This window comes from Populus euphratica, unplaced genomic scaffold, assembly GCF_000495115.2.
Source record: "Populus euphratica unplaced genomic scaffold, PopEup_1.0 scaffold7.1, whole genome shotgun sequence".
Taxonomy (NCBI): domain Eukaryota; kingdom Viridiplantae; phylum Streptophyta; class Magnoliopsida; order Malpighiales; family Salicaceae; genus Populus; species Populus euphratica.
Window position 1 is genome coordinate 1,294,067 of NW_011499871.1, and position 16,187 is coordinate 1,310,253.

The 16,187-nt window shown below is 31.9% G+C and overlaps 2 protein-coding genes across 4 annotated transcripts; one reads left to right on the plus strand and one right to left on the minus strand.

The window, feature by feature from the left end:
* The first annotated feature begins 315 nt into the window (after positions 1 to 315).
* LOC105127336 (long chain acyl-CoA synthetase 4-like) lies at positions 316 to 6,873 on the plus strand. Of its 2 annotated transcripts, XM_011028595.1 has the most exons (19): positions 316 to 695; positions 981 to 1,044; positions 1,123 to 1,212; positions 1,311 to 1,367; positions 2,108 to 2,156; positions 2,281 to 2,357; positions 2,537 to 2,576; positions 2,661 to 2,755; positions 3,258 to 3,425; positions 3,567 to 3,677; positions 3,852 to 3,939; positions 4,321 to 4,387; positions 4,588 to 4,663; positions 4,768 to 4,885; positions 5,020 to 5,265; positions 5,359 to 5,498; positions 5,898 to 6,080; positions 6,191 to 6,310; positions 6,643 to 6,873. In XM_011028595.1, exons 1-19 carry the CDS (start codon positions 535 to 537, stop codon positions 6,688 to 6,690), a joined length of 1,998 nt encoding a protein of 665 aa, XP_011026897.1. In that variant the 5' UTR covers positions 316 to 534; the 3' UTR covers positions 6,691 to 6,873. The 2 variants fall into 2 exon arrangements, with proteins under 2 accessions (XP_011026897.1, XP_011026898.1); XM_011028596.1 differs by lacking the exons at positions 5,898 to 6,080; positions 6,191 to 6,310; positions 6,643 to 6,873 and adding an exon at positions 5,647 to 5,691.
* Positions 6,874 to 7,355: 482 nt separating this feature from the next.
* Positions 7,356 to 10,691, minus strand: LOC105127338 (Leucine-rich repeat (LRR) family protein). Of its 2 annotated transcripts, XM_011028598.1 has the most exons (7): positions 10,402 to 10,691; positions 9,991 to 10,145; positions 9,672 to 9,889; positions 8,716 to 9,325; positions 8,023 to 8,526; positions 7,805 to 7,921; positions 7,356 to 7,626 (listed from the first exon to the last, which is right to left on the minus strand). In XM_011028598.1, exons 1-6 carry the CDS (start codon positions 10,626 to 10,628, stop codon positions 7,809 to 7,811), a joined length of 1,827 nt encoding a protein of 608 aa, XP_011026900.1. In that variant the 5' UTR covers positions 10,629 to 10,691; the 3' UTR covers positions 7,356 to 7,626; positions 7,805 to 7,808. The 2 variants fall into 2 exon arrangements, with proteins under 2 accessions (XP_011026900.1, XP_011026899.1); XM_011028597.1 differs by having other exon boundaries at positions 7,559 to 7,921.
* Between the last annotated feature and the right edge of the window lie 5,496 nt (positions 10,692 to 16,187).

Genomic DNA, 16,187 nt, shown 5'->3' on the forward strand with positions numbered 1-16,187 from the left:
AGAAAAATAACCATGTTCTCCTCCTATAAAATATAGAAAACTTAATGTATGATTTATTGTAATGGGCAAGGTTGAAAATTCAATCTTACAAAATTGTAAAACTAATGTCTGCAAGATTTTAAATCTAAAACCGGAATCAAAACCAAGACCAAAACCTAGTTAAGATTAGATTGGACACTTTTAACACTCTCTCTCCTCTACCTCTATGTATATAATAACAACTGAACAACAAAAACAAACTAGTCCTTGTCCTGTCGTTTCTTTTAAGTTATTTTTTTCCAAGTCTCTCGTCCTCACCCAAAAAGAAAAAAAGAAAGGAAAAGAAAAATCTTTGATTCTAATTCGAAAGACGAAGAAAATTATTTATTTAATTATTCAATTCTTTTAATTTCTCCTCTTTGGTCACCCACAGCCACCCACCTCCCTTTCAAACTCACTATAAAATCTCTCTCTAAATCCTCAACCCCACTCCATTTACTCGTTCATATACTTTAACAAGTGCATAGAAAATACGTTTAGAGAGCAGAAACCGTGATGGATCGAATGGAGCAGAGGAAGTACTTGGTTGAAGTAGAGAAAGCAAAGGAAGCTATAGATGGAAGGCCATCGACGGGTCCTGTGTATCGTAGTCTTTTTGCTAAAGATGGGTTTCCTCCTCCGGTTCCTGGACTTGAAAGTTGCTGGGATATTTTTCGGTGAGAAAATCTTTCTGTTTGGTTCCTCATAAAATCTTGTTAAACAAGGGGTTAAAGTATATGCCGTGATTCGTTTAGATTTACTTTGGTACTTGTAATCTGTTTGAGATTTAGTAAAAAGGCTCTATTTTTAATGCTTGTTTGTGATTCGTCCAAAGTATATGCCGTGATTCGTTCGAGAGAAAATAGATTCCTTTTCTTTTTTTGGTTAATATTTAATCCTTGGTATTTTTTTTTATTAAGTCATTTAGTTGTGTGACTAATATTCATTGGAGTTGGTTGCAGGATGTCTGTAGAGAAATATCCAAATAACCCAATGCTTGGTCGTCGTGAGATTGTGAATGGCAAGGTAGCTATAGCTTTGTTGTTTCTTGCCATGTCTTTTTGTGGGTTTTTTAAAGTAACCGTGGGTTTGTTGTTTTTGTAGGCCGGTAATTATGTGTGGCAAACTTACAAACAAGTTTATGACACGGTGGTCCAAGTTGGAAACTCAATTCGAAGCTGCGGTGTTGAACCGGTTAAGCATTGGAGCTACTTTTTTTGAAACGAAGTCTCGATCTTTGTAATCAAAATTGCGTTTGTACTTGTGTCTAACTCTGTGTTGGTTATTTGTAGGGCGCCAAATGTGGTATTTACGGTGCTAATTGTGCAGAATGGGTTGTGAGCATGGAGGTAGTTTCTCCTTCTTTGTGATCGATTCCCTGATAAGAGAAAATGTTATTACAACCTGTTAATTCATAAAGCACTTGAAGGATGAATAACGAGTTTTGCCACTGTTTTTTTGAGTATATGCTCTTTGATTATCGTAGTTTGCTGGTCAAATATTTGTTTTTTTAAGGAAGTCTTCTGCATTTTCCGCTCTATACCAATCACGCTCCATTTTGATTCTTCTTCAAAGTTTCTGCACCATTTAATTTATAGGTTTGCTGGTCATATATTGTTTTTTTAGGAAGCTGTCTTCTTCAGTTTCCACCCTATACCAATCACATTCCATTTTGATTTTTCTTCTAAGTCTCTGCACCATTAATTTGTAGGCTTTTTTTGTTTTTTTTTACCTTCTATGGGATTGGATTTCATATAATGTTGGAGAATTCCTTCAAAATATTCCTTCTGAAATATGTGGTTCAACATACTTTTTAATTGTAGAGTGAGGGAACTATGCATTCTCATTGGTTTTCAATGCTTAACTCAAAAATAGACTATAGCCCATCTAATCATACTCTAATCATCTTTAAAGCTTGATTGTCAATTTATTTACTTTTTTTTTGTTTATTTTTTGGATAAAAGGTTTTGTTTGATTACCGTGGCAGGCTACCTCATCACTTGCTGGTTTTTTTAATTTATTCTTTCTGTATTAGTATGGTTTCCCTTCTTCGTGAAGTTTCTGATTTATACCGCTAAAACTGATGCAGGCCTGCAATGCTCATGGGCTCTACTGTGTTCCTTTGTATGACACATTAGGTATGGGCTTCTTCCTCATAGATGAATTTGGCATGTAACGATCATTGACTAACCTGCAATTTTCATGCATATCTCTTCTACATCAAGGCCAATTAGTGCTTACCTCTCTCAAATTACATTCCAGGTGCCGATGCAGTGGAGTTCATTATATGCCATTCAGAGGTCTCAATTGCTTTTGTAGAAGAGAAAAAGATCACTGAGGTATATGTTTTATGTCCATGCATCCAAAATCCATTACTGACAACACTGCTTTTCATCATGTCTTCTTGAATTTAATATTCAAGAGGTTCACTATTAGCTGGTATACAAGCTCTTTAGGAATTTTAATCTTACATGCTGATATCATTCTAACTGACCCGTGGTTTCCTCTGTTCTCTCAGCTGTTGAAAACATTTCCCAACTCCACACAGTACATGAAAAGTAAGTTAATATTCACAGATTCTTTTTGTTTGGTTTTTACCCATGTTACCAAGAAATCATTTTGTTATTTATTTCCTTATGCAGCAATTGTGAGCTTTGGCAAGGTTGCTTCCAAAGAGAAAGAAGAGATTGAGAAATTTGGTTTGGCAGTATACTCTTGGGATGAGTTTTTAAAACTGGTAGCCTAGTCTTTCTCAATCACTCTTTTCCTATCCAACAATTGCATCAATATTAGTAAAAATTTGAGCTAGAAAATGTATGCACAGATAAGTTACTCTGTGAATGATATTGTATGCCAACTGTGTTTTTGGAATATTTTTGGTAGCAAGCATGCTTCATGACCAGTACTGTATTGTATCTCAACCTTTAGCTAGCAAACTTGAGCTCATAATCTATTATCATATTTAATGGATGGGTGCCATCTCCTTGTTTTGCCAATTTCAAGAAACAATTCTAGTATCTCACCAATTGTGTTTCATAGAAAGCCAGCGATGAAACATGGATGGAGTTTTGGTTCAATTTTATTATTTATTAATATATTTATTTAATGTGCATTTACATTCATTAACCACAATAAGATGCCTTTTCTTCTTAGATTCTAAAGTTTGTTTTTAGTTACTGATTCTTATTTAAGCTTAAATGAGACCAACGAGTAATGGTCTTTTCATATGTCCCTTGCAGGGGGAGAACAAACAATATGAACTCCCAGTGAAGAAGAAAGAGGATATCTGTACAATTATGTACACTAGCGGAACAACTGGTGATCCCAAGGGAGTGATGATTTCAAATGACAGTATTGTCACTCTTCTAGCTGGGGTGAAACGGCTACTAGAAAGTGTGAATGAAGCGGTAATTTTCTCTTATATTCTGTGCATGTCATAGATGAAGATATGACATCAATTATATGACGCGTGAAGCATAATTTTTTTTGTCCTTTTTTCTACCCAATATATTCACATGACTTATATTTGTTTCGTATAAATTTTGCAGTTGACTTCAAAGGATGTATATCTTTCATACCTTCCTCTTGCTCATATATTTGACCGGGTGATTGAGGAGTTATTTATTCAACATGGTGCCTCTATAGGGTTTTGGCGAGGGGTAAGCCCTATTTGATTTTTTTATTTTCATTTTTCTTCTCATTGATTTCATGAGAATGATGCCACTGCCAAGGATGCAATGGGTGTCCCAAATTGCAGAGGTGATTGGGATGGTAAAACCATTCAGCCTCACTAATTAAGAATCATGAAATGTTTATTTCTCACAAATCTGTAGGATGTAAAATTATTGCTCGAGGACATCGGGGAGCTGAAACCATCTATTTTCTGTGCTGTGCCCCGCGTCTTAGACAGAGTTTATTCTGGTAAACTCTCTTCTAACCATGTGTTCTTGAAATTCAGCTATTTCAACTTCCATATAAGAGCATAATTTAATTATGGAGGCATTCCAGTGTGGATAAATTAACACCCTTATGCTTTGTTAATGATTGGTGTTCTAGGCACCTTAAGCCAACTCGGATTGGGTTTATTTAGAATGCTATCACTATGATGTTTCCCTAGCATACTCAATGAATAAATAATTAGAGCTCCATAATTGTTAAATATCTTCATCTTGTTCAACTGAGGAATGAATTGAGTTAATTCTTGGAAATTTTTCTTATTCAATGTTTATACCACAAATTGAAAGCATAGTTATTGTGTATCTCCCACAGTAGAACTATCGTAACTGCTGTGCACGTTTTTAGGTTTGCAACAGAAAGTTTCTACAGGTGGCTTTCTTACAAAGACATTATTCAATATAGCATACTCACAGTAAGTTCTGTTCCACACTCTAGTACTTTTTTTGGACAACAATTCATGATAAGACTTTCCTGTTGAGTTTCACTCATTTTTAACTTCAGAGAGACAGATAATTGTTCCCTTATGCTTGTTGTTGGTACATTTGGCTAGCCATCTTGTTAGGATTACATGATTGCCAAAATTTAAATATTTGTTTTTATTATTTACTGCAGCAAATTCAGTTCTATGAAGAAGGGGTTTGCACATGATGAAGCATCTCCAATCTGTGACAAAATTGTCTTTAATAAGGCAATTATTCTTCTATCCTGATTGCCTCGAGATCCAAAACTCATAATAGTGATTGTAATAAAATTATGCTTACTCAACTCTCTTTGGCTCTGTGTCTTACTTAGGTGAGGCAAGCGTTGGGAGGAAATGTGCGGCTTATTTTATCTGGAGCAGCACCTCTTTCTAATCATGTAGAAGCTTTCCTGCGAGTGGTGTCATGTGCTCATGTTCTGCAAGGATATGGTATGTTTTCCATATTATTTGATGCAAGCTATACTAGTGTTCTAATTCTTCAATTTCCTCTTTAGTGTTGGAAAATTTGTGGTTATAATTTACTGCCTCCAGGACTTGAAATATTTGCAATTGAATTGTTTCAGGTCTGACAGAAACCTGCGCTGGGACCTTTGTCTCGCTACCTAATGAATTGCCAATGCTTGGAACAGTGGGCCCTCCTGTACCAAATGTGGATGTTTTTCTAGAATCTGTACCTGAGGTGGGGTATGATGCTCTTTCAAGCACACCACGTGGAGAAATTTGTATTAGGGGGAAGACCCTGTTTGCAGGTTACTACAAACGTGAAGACCTTACTAAAGAGGTCCTGATAGATGGGTGGTTCCATACAGGTTTTCCTAGACTATTCCTGTGATGATTCTTTGGCTCTGATATTTAATTTTATTTTCTTAATCTTACCATTTTCATGATGATCTTTGCATCAGGGGATATTGGTGAATGGCAACCCGATGGAAGCATGAAAATTATTGACCGCAAGAAGAATATATTCAAACTCTCTCAAGGAGAATATGTTGCCGTTGAAAACTTGGAGAACATTTATAGTCTTGTTTCTGATATTGATTCAGTATATTTCTTTCTGATACTATTTGATATATTTTTTTTTTCTGAGTATGTCCATGCATTTAATATTTGTTATGAGCATCTTGGCTGTTGATAACTATGTCTTTCTTTAGCTTTCTATTTAGACACTGATATGTGTTTTTCTTCTGTAGACTAGCAAATATCATAATTTTTTTTTATGATTCCGCCCCTTTCATAAGTATGGCAGTAGTTTCTAGATGGCAGGAACTGCTTTTTATTCCATATTGGAACTAAGTAGTTACTAATTTCTTAACGATTCATAAATTATGTGATAGGTTTAATCTATTACTGGCTAGAGAGTCTTATCTGTTTGCTTCTTTTGTCAATTCCTCCTAGGACTTGCATTGCTTGCTTATGCAATCATTCTGCTTTTCAATTTCAGATATGGGTTTATGGGAACAGCTTTGAATCATTCCTTGTTGCTGTTGCCAACCCCAATCAGCAAGCACTGGAACATTGGGCCCAAGAGCATGGTATAAGTGGGAACTTTAAATCCCTTTGCGAAAATCCAGAGGCAAAAAAATTCATACTTGGAGAGCTCACCAAGATTGGGAAAGAAAAGAAGGTTCCTACTTAATTTGCTTTTAGCATATCTTGTTAACCTATTGAAAGAGATAGTTAGATCTTCAAGAGCTAACTGAACATTTTTGTGATCCGAAATACTACTTTTGGCAGTTGAAGGGCTTTGAACTTGTAAAAGATGTCCACCTTGATCCCGAGCCATTTGACATGGAGCGCAATCTCATCACTCCAACATACAAGAAAAAGAGGCCCCAGCTTCTCAAATATTACCAGGTATCTCTTCTTTTTATTTTAGGGGATTTGATTACACCGGTTTGTATTTGGCACTAACTGCTTCAGTTCAGTAACAGAAATTTGGACTGACAATGACTTGAATCATTATTGATTTTCCCCTTCTTTACTAATGCAATATAAGAAACATGGTTAACCGATTTCATGGCCATGTCAGCTAGTTCTAGAGCTCGGTTCTTACCATCCCGTTTAGTTTAGGCCATAGGACATGCATTGAATCTTGAAGGAATTGTTAAGTTACACTATAATGTTCTTGTGTTGGTCAAGAGGAAATTTTTGAGTGGAAAATTACTAACCCAAAATTCTTTGCACAGAATGTTATCGACAACATGTACAAGAGTGCAAGCAAGCCCAGCGCCTAAGAAATAACTTCATGGATCTTGATAGCCATTTTGTTTAGCAGGACCGTTGATAGTATTTACATTTTGTTTTTGTTTTTTTGTTTTTTTTTCTGTAAAGTTATTTCTATTTATAAACGTTGAATTTGTATCAAAGAGTAGCATCTTTGCTTTGGGTGACAATGGCAATGACTCTTCTTTTCCCTTTCCCGGTGAATGAATGTGGGTGGATATAAAACTTCATAAATGTCTTGACCTAATTTGGAATTATCGGATGCTCAATGGTCGCTCCAATCACATCTCAAAAATTCCTTCCTGTGTCCACGAGCCATGCCACCTTGAGGGTTGAGACAAAGGAAGGCAACATCTAGCATTTGAGCTTTAAGAGGACTACCAACCTAAGTGAGGCTTTAGCCACAAATCCATGAAACAGCCACTCATTTGCACGATCAGAAATGCCTTTAGTTGCAGGCTCAGTATTATTCTTGAGCAATTCCCAGTCGGTTTAACTCAATTCACTACCTTCCCCAGCCTCCCATCCTTATTATTAATTCCTCAACTGGTTCGTTCTACGAAAGGACGAGAGTTATCTTCAAAATGAGAAAAAGAAAAAATTATATTCAGCTAACAGACAATTAGTAAATGGTCCTGATATTTTCTTTCGAATTTAAATTACAAATCTACAACAAAAGAAAAAAAGATTTTATCAATCACCAGCATCATATTACAATGATGATGAGAACATAACTGCATTATTTAAGTTCCAGGACGGAACAAGCCTCTCAGTGGACTTGTTTTCTCTTGCTTGGAGTTTAAGGCATTCTAATTGGTAGACCAAATTTGGCACGTTCAAGTTCCAGAATTTTGGCTGGAGTCAAATCGAAGCACGGAATTTTCCAGGAAGATAGTTGCCAATAAACTCGCCTGTGCAGCCCTGCACTGGACGCCACTCTTGCTCACCTAAATTAAATAATTCACTACATTCCCCAAAACAGTTCGGCCAACTACAGTTTACAAAAATCAATACACTGGCCTCATTAGAAGACTTAAAACTAAAACACCTATGCTCTGGCATGATACAGTACAGTAGTTGTCACAACAACAAAATATTACACATGGCATTTGACCTTTAAGTCACCTTTTCAATCCGACTGCATCTGGGGTTTGGCATGGCTTTTGTCAAAAGGAGAGCCGAGAGATGAGGATTGAAACTGTAATGCAAGAAGCTCCTCTCTGGTATACTTCAGTCTCTGATCTACTTCCAAGGGAACAAAAAAAAAAAAAAAAAAAACAGAGAATGAGGAAAAAATAGATTTAAGCCATATAAGCAGAAATTGTTGCAGTAAGCATCTCAACCTATAAAATACTGAGACACAATCAACTTTTCCCGTTTCTGGTTTACTTGTGGAGGTCTTAGAAATGTTCGTGGTGGAGTCAGACGGTGGTGGGCAGTTTGATCTGATGTAGAGACAACATGCTCATGCCTTAATTCAATTAGAGGATGTCTTTTACGAAATGACAAGATAGCATCCTCAGTTAAGAGCCAACAACCCCTGAGGTCCAGCATTTCAAGAGTTGCTGGTGGTCTGAATGAAAATAGCCCAGAGTCAGTCAGCACGGCATTGCGAATGCCTAGATTTCGTATCTTTGGTAGAGATGACAAGTGGTAAAGGGAGATGTCTGTAAGGGAAGGACTTTTGAGAGATAAAAGCCTCAATTCTTGAAAGCTTGATAAGGGGTCTACAGCTGCATCCTTGATGGTGGCGCATTCCAGATTCAAACTTTCCAAACCTTTAAGGCTATGTAGTGCTGTCAGTGACGAAATCAAATTTGGCTCAGCACCATCCTGGTGAATGAAACCTGAAAATAGGAAACATTAGAAGTGACAAACAAGTACTAAACCCATGTGATTTTAGACAGACATTGTCAGATGATAATAAGCCATTTATTAAATGATTCAGCCTGCCCCAAATTCTGAATTCATTTGCTGTTATTAGATAAATATTTTTTTTAAAGATAATAACTTTGTCTGTGTGAAAGAATTCATACCATTGATGATTGTATTGTTTAAATCAACAAGCTTCAGTGAAGGCATCATGCCAATATATGACATGGCCAAATCATCCACTAGAGTGCGAGATAATGATAAATTCTCAAGCTTTGGAACATGACCAACTAATATTGCCACCCCAGCAGAGGTGACTCTTGTTTTGCCGAGATTTAAATTTCTCAAAATTGCTCCTATACTTGCAACTGCTTCAATTGAATCATCTCCTATCATGCTACTGCTGAGATCCAAATATTCCATTGCTTTCAAATGATTTAAGAAGTAGAATCCATTGAGAGATGAATTGGATACATCCAGAAAAGATAGGAAGCATGTATCGAAATACAAGAATGCTTCAGCCTCGTTGGTGAATGTAGCTCCAGAGCATATCAGCTTAGTCAAATGAGCTTTATTCCCATTACCTTGAAGTACAGAATTAATGGTGCAGTTACTCAAGTTTAAGCATTCAAGAGATGACAAATTTGGCAAAATTGTAACATTGGTCCAGGCTAGACCCAGAAACTTCAACTTGGGAAATTTTTGAAGAACAGGAGCCCCTTTGTTAGATATGTTACTCCCCCAAAGGTCAAGATACTCTAGCTTTGTCAACGCCTAAAAGAACAATAGCATGAAAGTCAATAACTTGCAAACTCACATAGCACAGGATAGCTGGCAAATAATACCTTAAATAGAAACTTCCAAAATTTATACAATTTGAACCCTAGAATGACAAAGAAACCTTGATGCATGGACTTCAGATCTCTCAACAATAACAATATGAGAGCAAATGTTTTGAGCATTCAGATCCAATACTTTAGCTATGCATTTTATAACTGTCCAAAAATATTGAAGGAACAGGCATAAATGAACGAGTCATAGGAAATCAATAACAGGAACATTCAAATACAATTAAGTAAAGGATTCAAAACATAAACTCAAGTTATGAAAATATGAGTACCTGGAGAGAACTCAAAGCTGTATCAGTGACAGGCAAACCACCCAAATCCAAAACAAACATGTTTGTAAGTGAGGAGAGAAGTTTAATACCAACAGCAGTTACACCTGTTTCTGAAATCCGTAGTGTTTGCAGAGTTGAAATTGATACAAGATGCCTAATACCAGCATCAGTAACCTTGGCACATCTTGAAATATCCACCTCCTTTAAACTAGTCATCCCTAGCCAATAAATACAGGATATACATTAAAATTCTCAACAACAACAACAGTTGACAAAAATTAGACATCGTTTCATCACTGCTATGAAGAAGACAACATACCAACTAGAGACCAAAGGGCAGAATTATTGATTCTATGGCAATCAGCAAGATTCAAGGAGCGCAAGTAACAAAATGCTCCTAGGTACGCCATCCACTCCGCATCCACATTGTTTTCACCTTTAAGATCAACCACCTCCACTCTAAGTTTGAAAGCTCTACAAAACCACAAAAATCTAGTTTAACAGAAATCTCAATTTTCATCTGTCAACTGTAGCCATTCAAGCTCCATTAAATCATTAAAAACCTCGATAAACAATTGCAAGAGAATTCCATATTCACAAACTCGATTATGATAATCAAAACCGTAAATTGTTTTAAAAAATCTTAATTATTCAATCTCTAAACCTAAACTTCCTATTAGCAAGCAAGCAAACTAGATTTATGTTCTAAAACAAAAGTTTAGTGATTTACTCCAGAAGAGAAGGGAAGAGGAGGCGGCGGAGGAAGAGGCGGCGGAGAAGTGCGTCGGCAAGAGGAGAAGGCATAGAATTGAGAGTCCGTCGCTGTTTCCTCCATTTTTCAACGCTTTCTCTGCTTTCACACGCTGCTTCTATGCATAAGCGAACCAATCGAGACTCTGCCTCTATCTCCATTCCCTTGCTCTCTCTCTCTCTCTCCCCGATTTTCTGCTTCTCCATTTTCTCCCCCTTATCGGAGGGACGGCGATGGATTGATTAATATATTGCCAGGTTTGATGGGGAAATTAAAAAATTATAATAAAGATTTCCTTTTTTTTTTCTCCTTTTCCTTTTCCTTTTCTTCTTTTTTAAGTTTAAATGAAAGGATATCTTGGACCCAACATTCACGAATTTTTTTGAAAACTAAAAGAGTTTTAACAAAATTTGGTAAATTAGCATGAATTGAATAAATATTTAATATTTAAAAAATTAGTATAATTTGTTAAAATCATGGTTCACATACACATTTTAACTCAAACTATAAATTACCTTTAAATAAACCCTAAACTATCGTAACTTTAAATTAACTTCAAATAAATCTTAAATATATATTTTTCAATAATATTTAGAGGATGTTTGAAAATACAATATTTTTTAAAGTATTTTTTTAAAAATAATAATAAAATAAAAAAAAATAATAAAATAATATTTTATTTTAAAAAAATATTTTTTATGTTAATATATTAAAATGATTTAAAAATAAAAAAATTAAAATAATAACTTTAACAAGGTCGTTGATTCCCAACATACTTTCACCTTCCTAATTTCTGAAGAGAGATTATCTAGGGTTGAAATACAATATGTATTTTATGATTTTTTTAAAATTTTGTTTTTTATTTAAAATTAATTTTTATTTTATTTTAATATATTGATATTAAAAATAATTTTTTAAATAAATATATATATATATATATATATTTTAACAAAAAAATATTTTAAAAAACAATAACGTATTTGTAAACACTTTCTTTAATCAAATTGTACTATTTTTAATTTGTGTTGTATTGAAAACATACCCCAACTTTCACTAGTTAAAGAGAGCCTTTGCATCAAGGAATTGTTCAAGAAATTATACATCCACCGATCATTCTTATGATGGGTCTCATATTTTTAGGAAAAATGACGACTCATAATATATTTAATAATTTCTTCTCTGATCAATTCTTAATTCATCACCACGTCTTGATTTGTGCATTAAAAAAATTGTTAATGGGCTCAATCTATCTTTATATAATAAAAAACGAGATGCATGTGCCTGAGTTACATGGATTTATAAAACAAATATATTTAATAATATTATAATTATAAATTACTATTAGATAAATAATAGAAACTAAATATATAATAAAACTAATATTTTATAATAAGAAAAAAAAATTGTGTTAGTGATAAGAAATTTAGAAACTAAATAAAATGATTTGTAGTAATTCATAGTGTTTTGAAAAAAAAATATAATACTGATTTAGTTTTTCTATTAATAAAAAGTAAAAAAAATTACAAAGTTAAATTCTCTACTAACTTGATATTAAAAAAAACTAACAAAGATAATTTTAGTAGGAAAAAAACCTATGATAAAAAACATTGTAGTAATTGACAATGTTTTATGAGGAAAACTGTAGTGTTTTTCTCAGTAAAATAAAATAAAAAACCATTTAGAAAAATATTGTAGCAATCCATAATGTTGTATGAGAAAAACTATAATATTTTCTCCATATGATTTAGTTTTATTGTAATTATAATTCTTAACCAACTTAATATTAAAAAAAATCAAAAAAGATAATTTTGAAAAAAAACCATATGAGAAAACAATGCAACAATTCACAGTGTTTTAAAGAAAAAATTACAAAGTTAAATTTTTAATCAACTTAATATTAAAAAAACCAAATTGACAAAGACAATTGTAGAAAAAAATAACAAAAAAACACCAAAAAAAGGGAAAAGAAATCATATTAGAAACAATGTAGCAATTCAAAGTGACAATTGTAGAAAAAAATAACAAAAAAAAGGAAAAGAAATCATATTAAAAACAATGTAGCAATTCAAAATGTTTTGTGATAAAAGCTACAGTGTTTCCCTGCATGATTTAGTCTTATTTGTAATGACTTGTAATTATAATTCTCAACAATGTTTTGTGAGGAAAGCTACAGTATTTTCCTCATATAATTAAACTTTATTACAAAATTAAATTTCCACAAACTCAATATAAAAAAAAATCGATGAAGATAATTTTAGAAAAAAATATAAAAAAAACATAAAAAAACTGCAAAAAAACTATGTGAAGAAAAACTGTATCAATCCATAGTGTTTTGTGAGGAAAAACTTGTATCTACTTGTAATTGCAATTCTTAACTAGCTTAATATTTAAAAAATAAAATTAACAAAAATAATTTTAGAGAAAAACATAAAAAACAGTGTGGGAAAAAACACTATAGCAATCCATAGTAATTTGTGAGCAAAGTTACAATATTTTTCTCACATATTATAACTGTAATTTTTAATCAGCTCAATATTAAAAAATAAAATAAAAAAAGAAAATTATAAAGAAAATTATAAAAAATAAAATCATGCGGAGAAATCCTATAGCAATCAACAATGTTTTAAAGAAAAAATTACAAACCTAAATCTCAAGTAGCTCAATATAAAAAAATAAAAGTGACAAATATAATTTTAAAAAATAAAAAAATAAAATAGAAAAACTACGTGGGAAAACACCTTAGCAATCCATAATATCATAAAGAAAACATTACATTAAAAAATAAAAAAATAAAATAGAAAAAATACGTGGGAAAACACCGTAGCAATCCATAATATTATAAAGAAAAAATTACAAAGAAATTTTTTTAACTAGCTCAATATTTAAAAAGTAAAATTAATAAAGATAATTTTGAAAAAAAAAAAATAAAAAAAAAAGAGAAAAAGGAGGAAATTAAAAAAAAAGGAAACTAATTTTGGGAAAAAAATAAAGAAAAAAAGAAAAAAAATGAAAAAGCTGGGAAAAAAATTAAAAAACACAAAAAAAAGGAGAGGAATGCACTGTAGGATCCACAATGCATTGGTTTGTGGGGGAACAGTGATTTCCCTATATCCTTTAATTTTATGTTAAAAAATCAATAAATATAATTTTGAAAAACAAAAAAATAAAATAGAAAAACTATGTAAGAAAACATTGTAACAATCCACAATATTTTAAAAGAAAAAAATTATAAAGTGAAATTTTTAACAAGCTCAATATTTAAAAACTAAAATCAATAAAGATAATTATGGAAAAAAATAAAAAAATAAATGAAAAAAAAAGAGGGAAGTTGGAAAAAAATGAAAGTAATTCTGGAAAAAAGAAATAAATGAAAAAAAATTGGAAAAACAAAGTGAAAAAAGACATGAAAAAAGAAGAACAGAGGAATGATGTAATCCACAATGAATGTGACATGAAAAAAGAAGAACAGAGGAATGACAATGAATTTGGATGTAAAGAGACAATGATTTCCCACACCATTTAAATTTATGCATAACAGTCATGTTAATGGGCTCACTATAGTATTATATAATAAAAAATAGTCACGTGTAGATTTTTAATTAAAAAACGTGTAGATTTTTTGTTAAAATCTTGTCAAGATCATAAATTAGAAACTTAGTATATTTAAAAATAAAATGGGTTGAATTAGATATACAAAGATAACTTAAATCACTGGATTATCAATTAAGTATATTTAAAGACAAAACGGGTTAAATTAAAGATATAAAAATGAATTTGATATATATATATATAAGGACACTTGAGTCATTTGTTAGGCTATTGATTAAACTAGTTTATTAGTGTCTTGTGAATAGACTATTGATTGGATTGTTTTCCCAATAATTTAGTTAGTGCCTTGTAAATGAGTTATTGGTTGAACTAATTTTTTAATGATAGGATTAAAGTTTTGGAAACGGGTGATTAATAGAACTAAGTTCTTGGTTTGGAATTGATGCTCTGTTAAATTAGAAATTATAAAATTTTATTATCAGATTAATTAGAATTAGAGCCTTAAAAGCGAGTTATTTCAAAGAAATTGATAAAGTGTTGTATAAATTCTTAAATTTTTTAATTAATTTTATAGTACTTTTATAAATTAATATGCATATTCATCTCAGTATTATATCTCCTAGTTGAAGTGTTGATGTCTCATTTGTACATCTACTTAGTTGAATAAGTTAATGGAGAAATTCCTTTTTAGATTGTAATTAACATCAATTTACCTATATGTTTAAGTTAATATAATAATTTATTTTATTAAATTTTTATGCAACAAATTTATGTTTGTTATCTAAATTATATGATATGTGAATTTCAATTGTTATGAATAATTAATTGCATTGCATGTATTTTTCTTAGATTTGATTAAATGAAAGTATGAAAAATCATTGGTTAAATGATGATTGCTTAAGTCTAAGATGTTGAACTGTTAATTTATTAAACTATTAATGAAAAACTAAATGTTATTGATAGTATTATATATCCACTCATGAAACCAAAAAGTTGTCAGATTTTTGATATATATATATAAAAAATTCTTGTTTTGTTTCTTCTTATTATTTTGGAATCCATATAAAGTTAGGGTTATTACACATGCAAAGAGGAATCATGAAGGAATCCATTTTAAGAAAAGTTTTCTAATAGATAGAGAAATCCATAAAAAAGAAGCTCATACTTAGAAAAAGTTTTAAGAGTTATAAGAGATATATCCATGTTGACATCCATACCTTAAACAATTTCTAAGTGGTAGAGGGGATGAACTTATGTTGACAGTTATACTTAAAAAATTTATAAAAAGTGGAAGGAATAAATATAAAGAGAGTGTGATATCACACCAGGAAAACTTCAAATCCATCCCTTAAAAAAGAAGAAGTTATGTTATTATACTAGGGAGGCTTTAGATTTATCCCTTCAAATAAGAGTTGTGCTATTCCACTAGAGAGATTTTAAATCCTTCTCTTTCAAGGAGAGTTGGCATATTTATCCCATCATTAAAAAGTTGTAAAATTGCACTGGAAAATAGTGTTGATCCCTTCCAAGATAGATTTTGCAATAACACTAGAGTGATCATGGAGATTCATTTCAATATAAATTGTGAAATTACACTAAAAAGATTAAGTCAATCCCATCCTTGAAATGTCGTGAGACTATTATCTTGGGGAGAACATGTTCATCCTTGTTGCTGAGGCAATGTCTATCTCATATTTGAAGAAATATGCAATCGCATTAGGAAGATCACATCAATCTCTTTCAAGGTAGATTTTCAATCACATTGGGAGACTTGATCCATTTTAGGGTAAATTATGTAATCGTATTAGGGAGATTGAGTCCATCCCATCTCTAGAAGTTTTTGAGGTTATTGTCTATCTTTAAAGAGTTAATGAAAGACTCTTAAGCATTACTTGGAGAAAATAAAAATTTATTTTGAATAAATCATTTATATACACTAAACTTACATTTTTATTTTCAGTGATTATGATAAATCTTTATTTGATGAAAGTGTCAGGCGTGTAGGAGATTCTTTCTTTTCTCTTGGATTGTTGCAAAAAATACTTCTTATGCTTTATAATTTAAACCAACATTCTACTTGTACTCATTGAAGGCTTTTTATAGTATTGAGACTCCAACTACGTTTGTGAAATTAGCAAATACATAACCTAAATTTAATCATCTCATTAAGTTTATGGACAAGTGGAAGAAATTTATTCTCTGACTTGGAGTGATAA

What these genes read in the sequence shown, in the direction of transcription:
- LOC105127336 (XM_011028595.1), top strand. Translation starts at nt 535, where the DNA reads ATGGATCGAATGGAGCAGAGGAAGTACTTGGTTGAAGTAGAGAAAGCA. An exon ending in TTCAATATAGCATACTCACA is followed by an intron (nt 4,388 to 4,587) that starts GTAAGTTCTGTT and finishes TATTTACTGCAG; the next exon opens with CAAATTCAGTTCTATGAAGA. An exon ending in AGATGGGTGGTTCCATACAG is followed by an intron (nt 5,266 to 5,358) that starts GTTTTCCTAGAC and finishes TCTTTGCATCAG; the next exon opens with GGGATATTGGTGAATGGCAA.
- LOC105127338 (XM_011028598.1), bottom strand. Translation starts at nt 10,628, where the DNA reads ATGGAGAAGCAGAAAATCGGGGAGAGAGAGAGAGAGAGCAAGGGAATG. An exon ending in CTCTTCCCTTCTCTTCTGGA is followed by an intron (nt 10,146 to 10,401) that starts GTAAATCACTAA and finishes GTGGTTTTGTAG; the next exon opens with AGCTTTCAAACTTAGAGTGG. An exon ending in TGTGTCTCAGTATTTTATAG is followed by an intron (nt 7,922 to 8,022) that starts GTTGAGATGCTT and finishes CCTTGGAAGTAG; the next exon opens with ATCAGAGACTGAAGTATACC.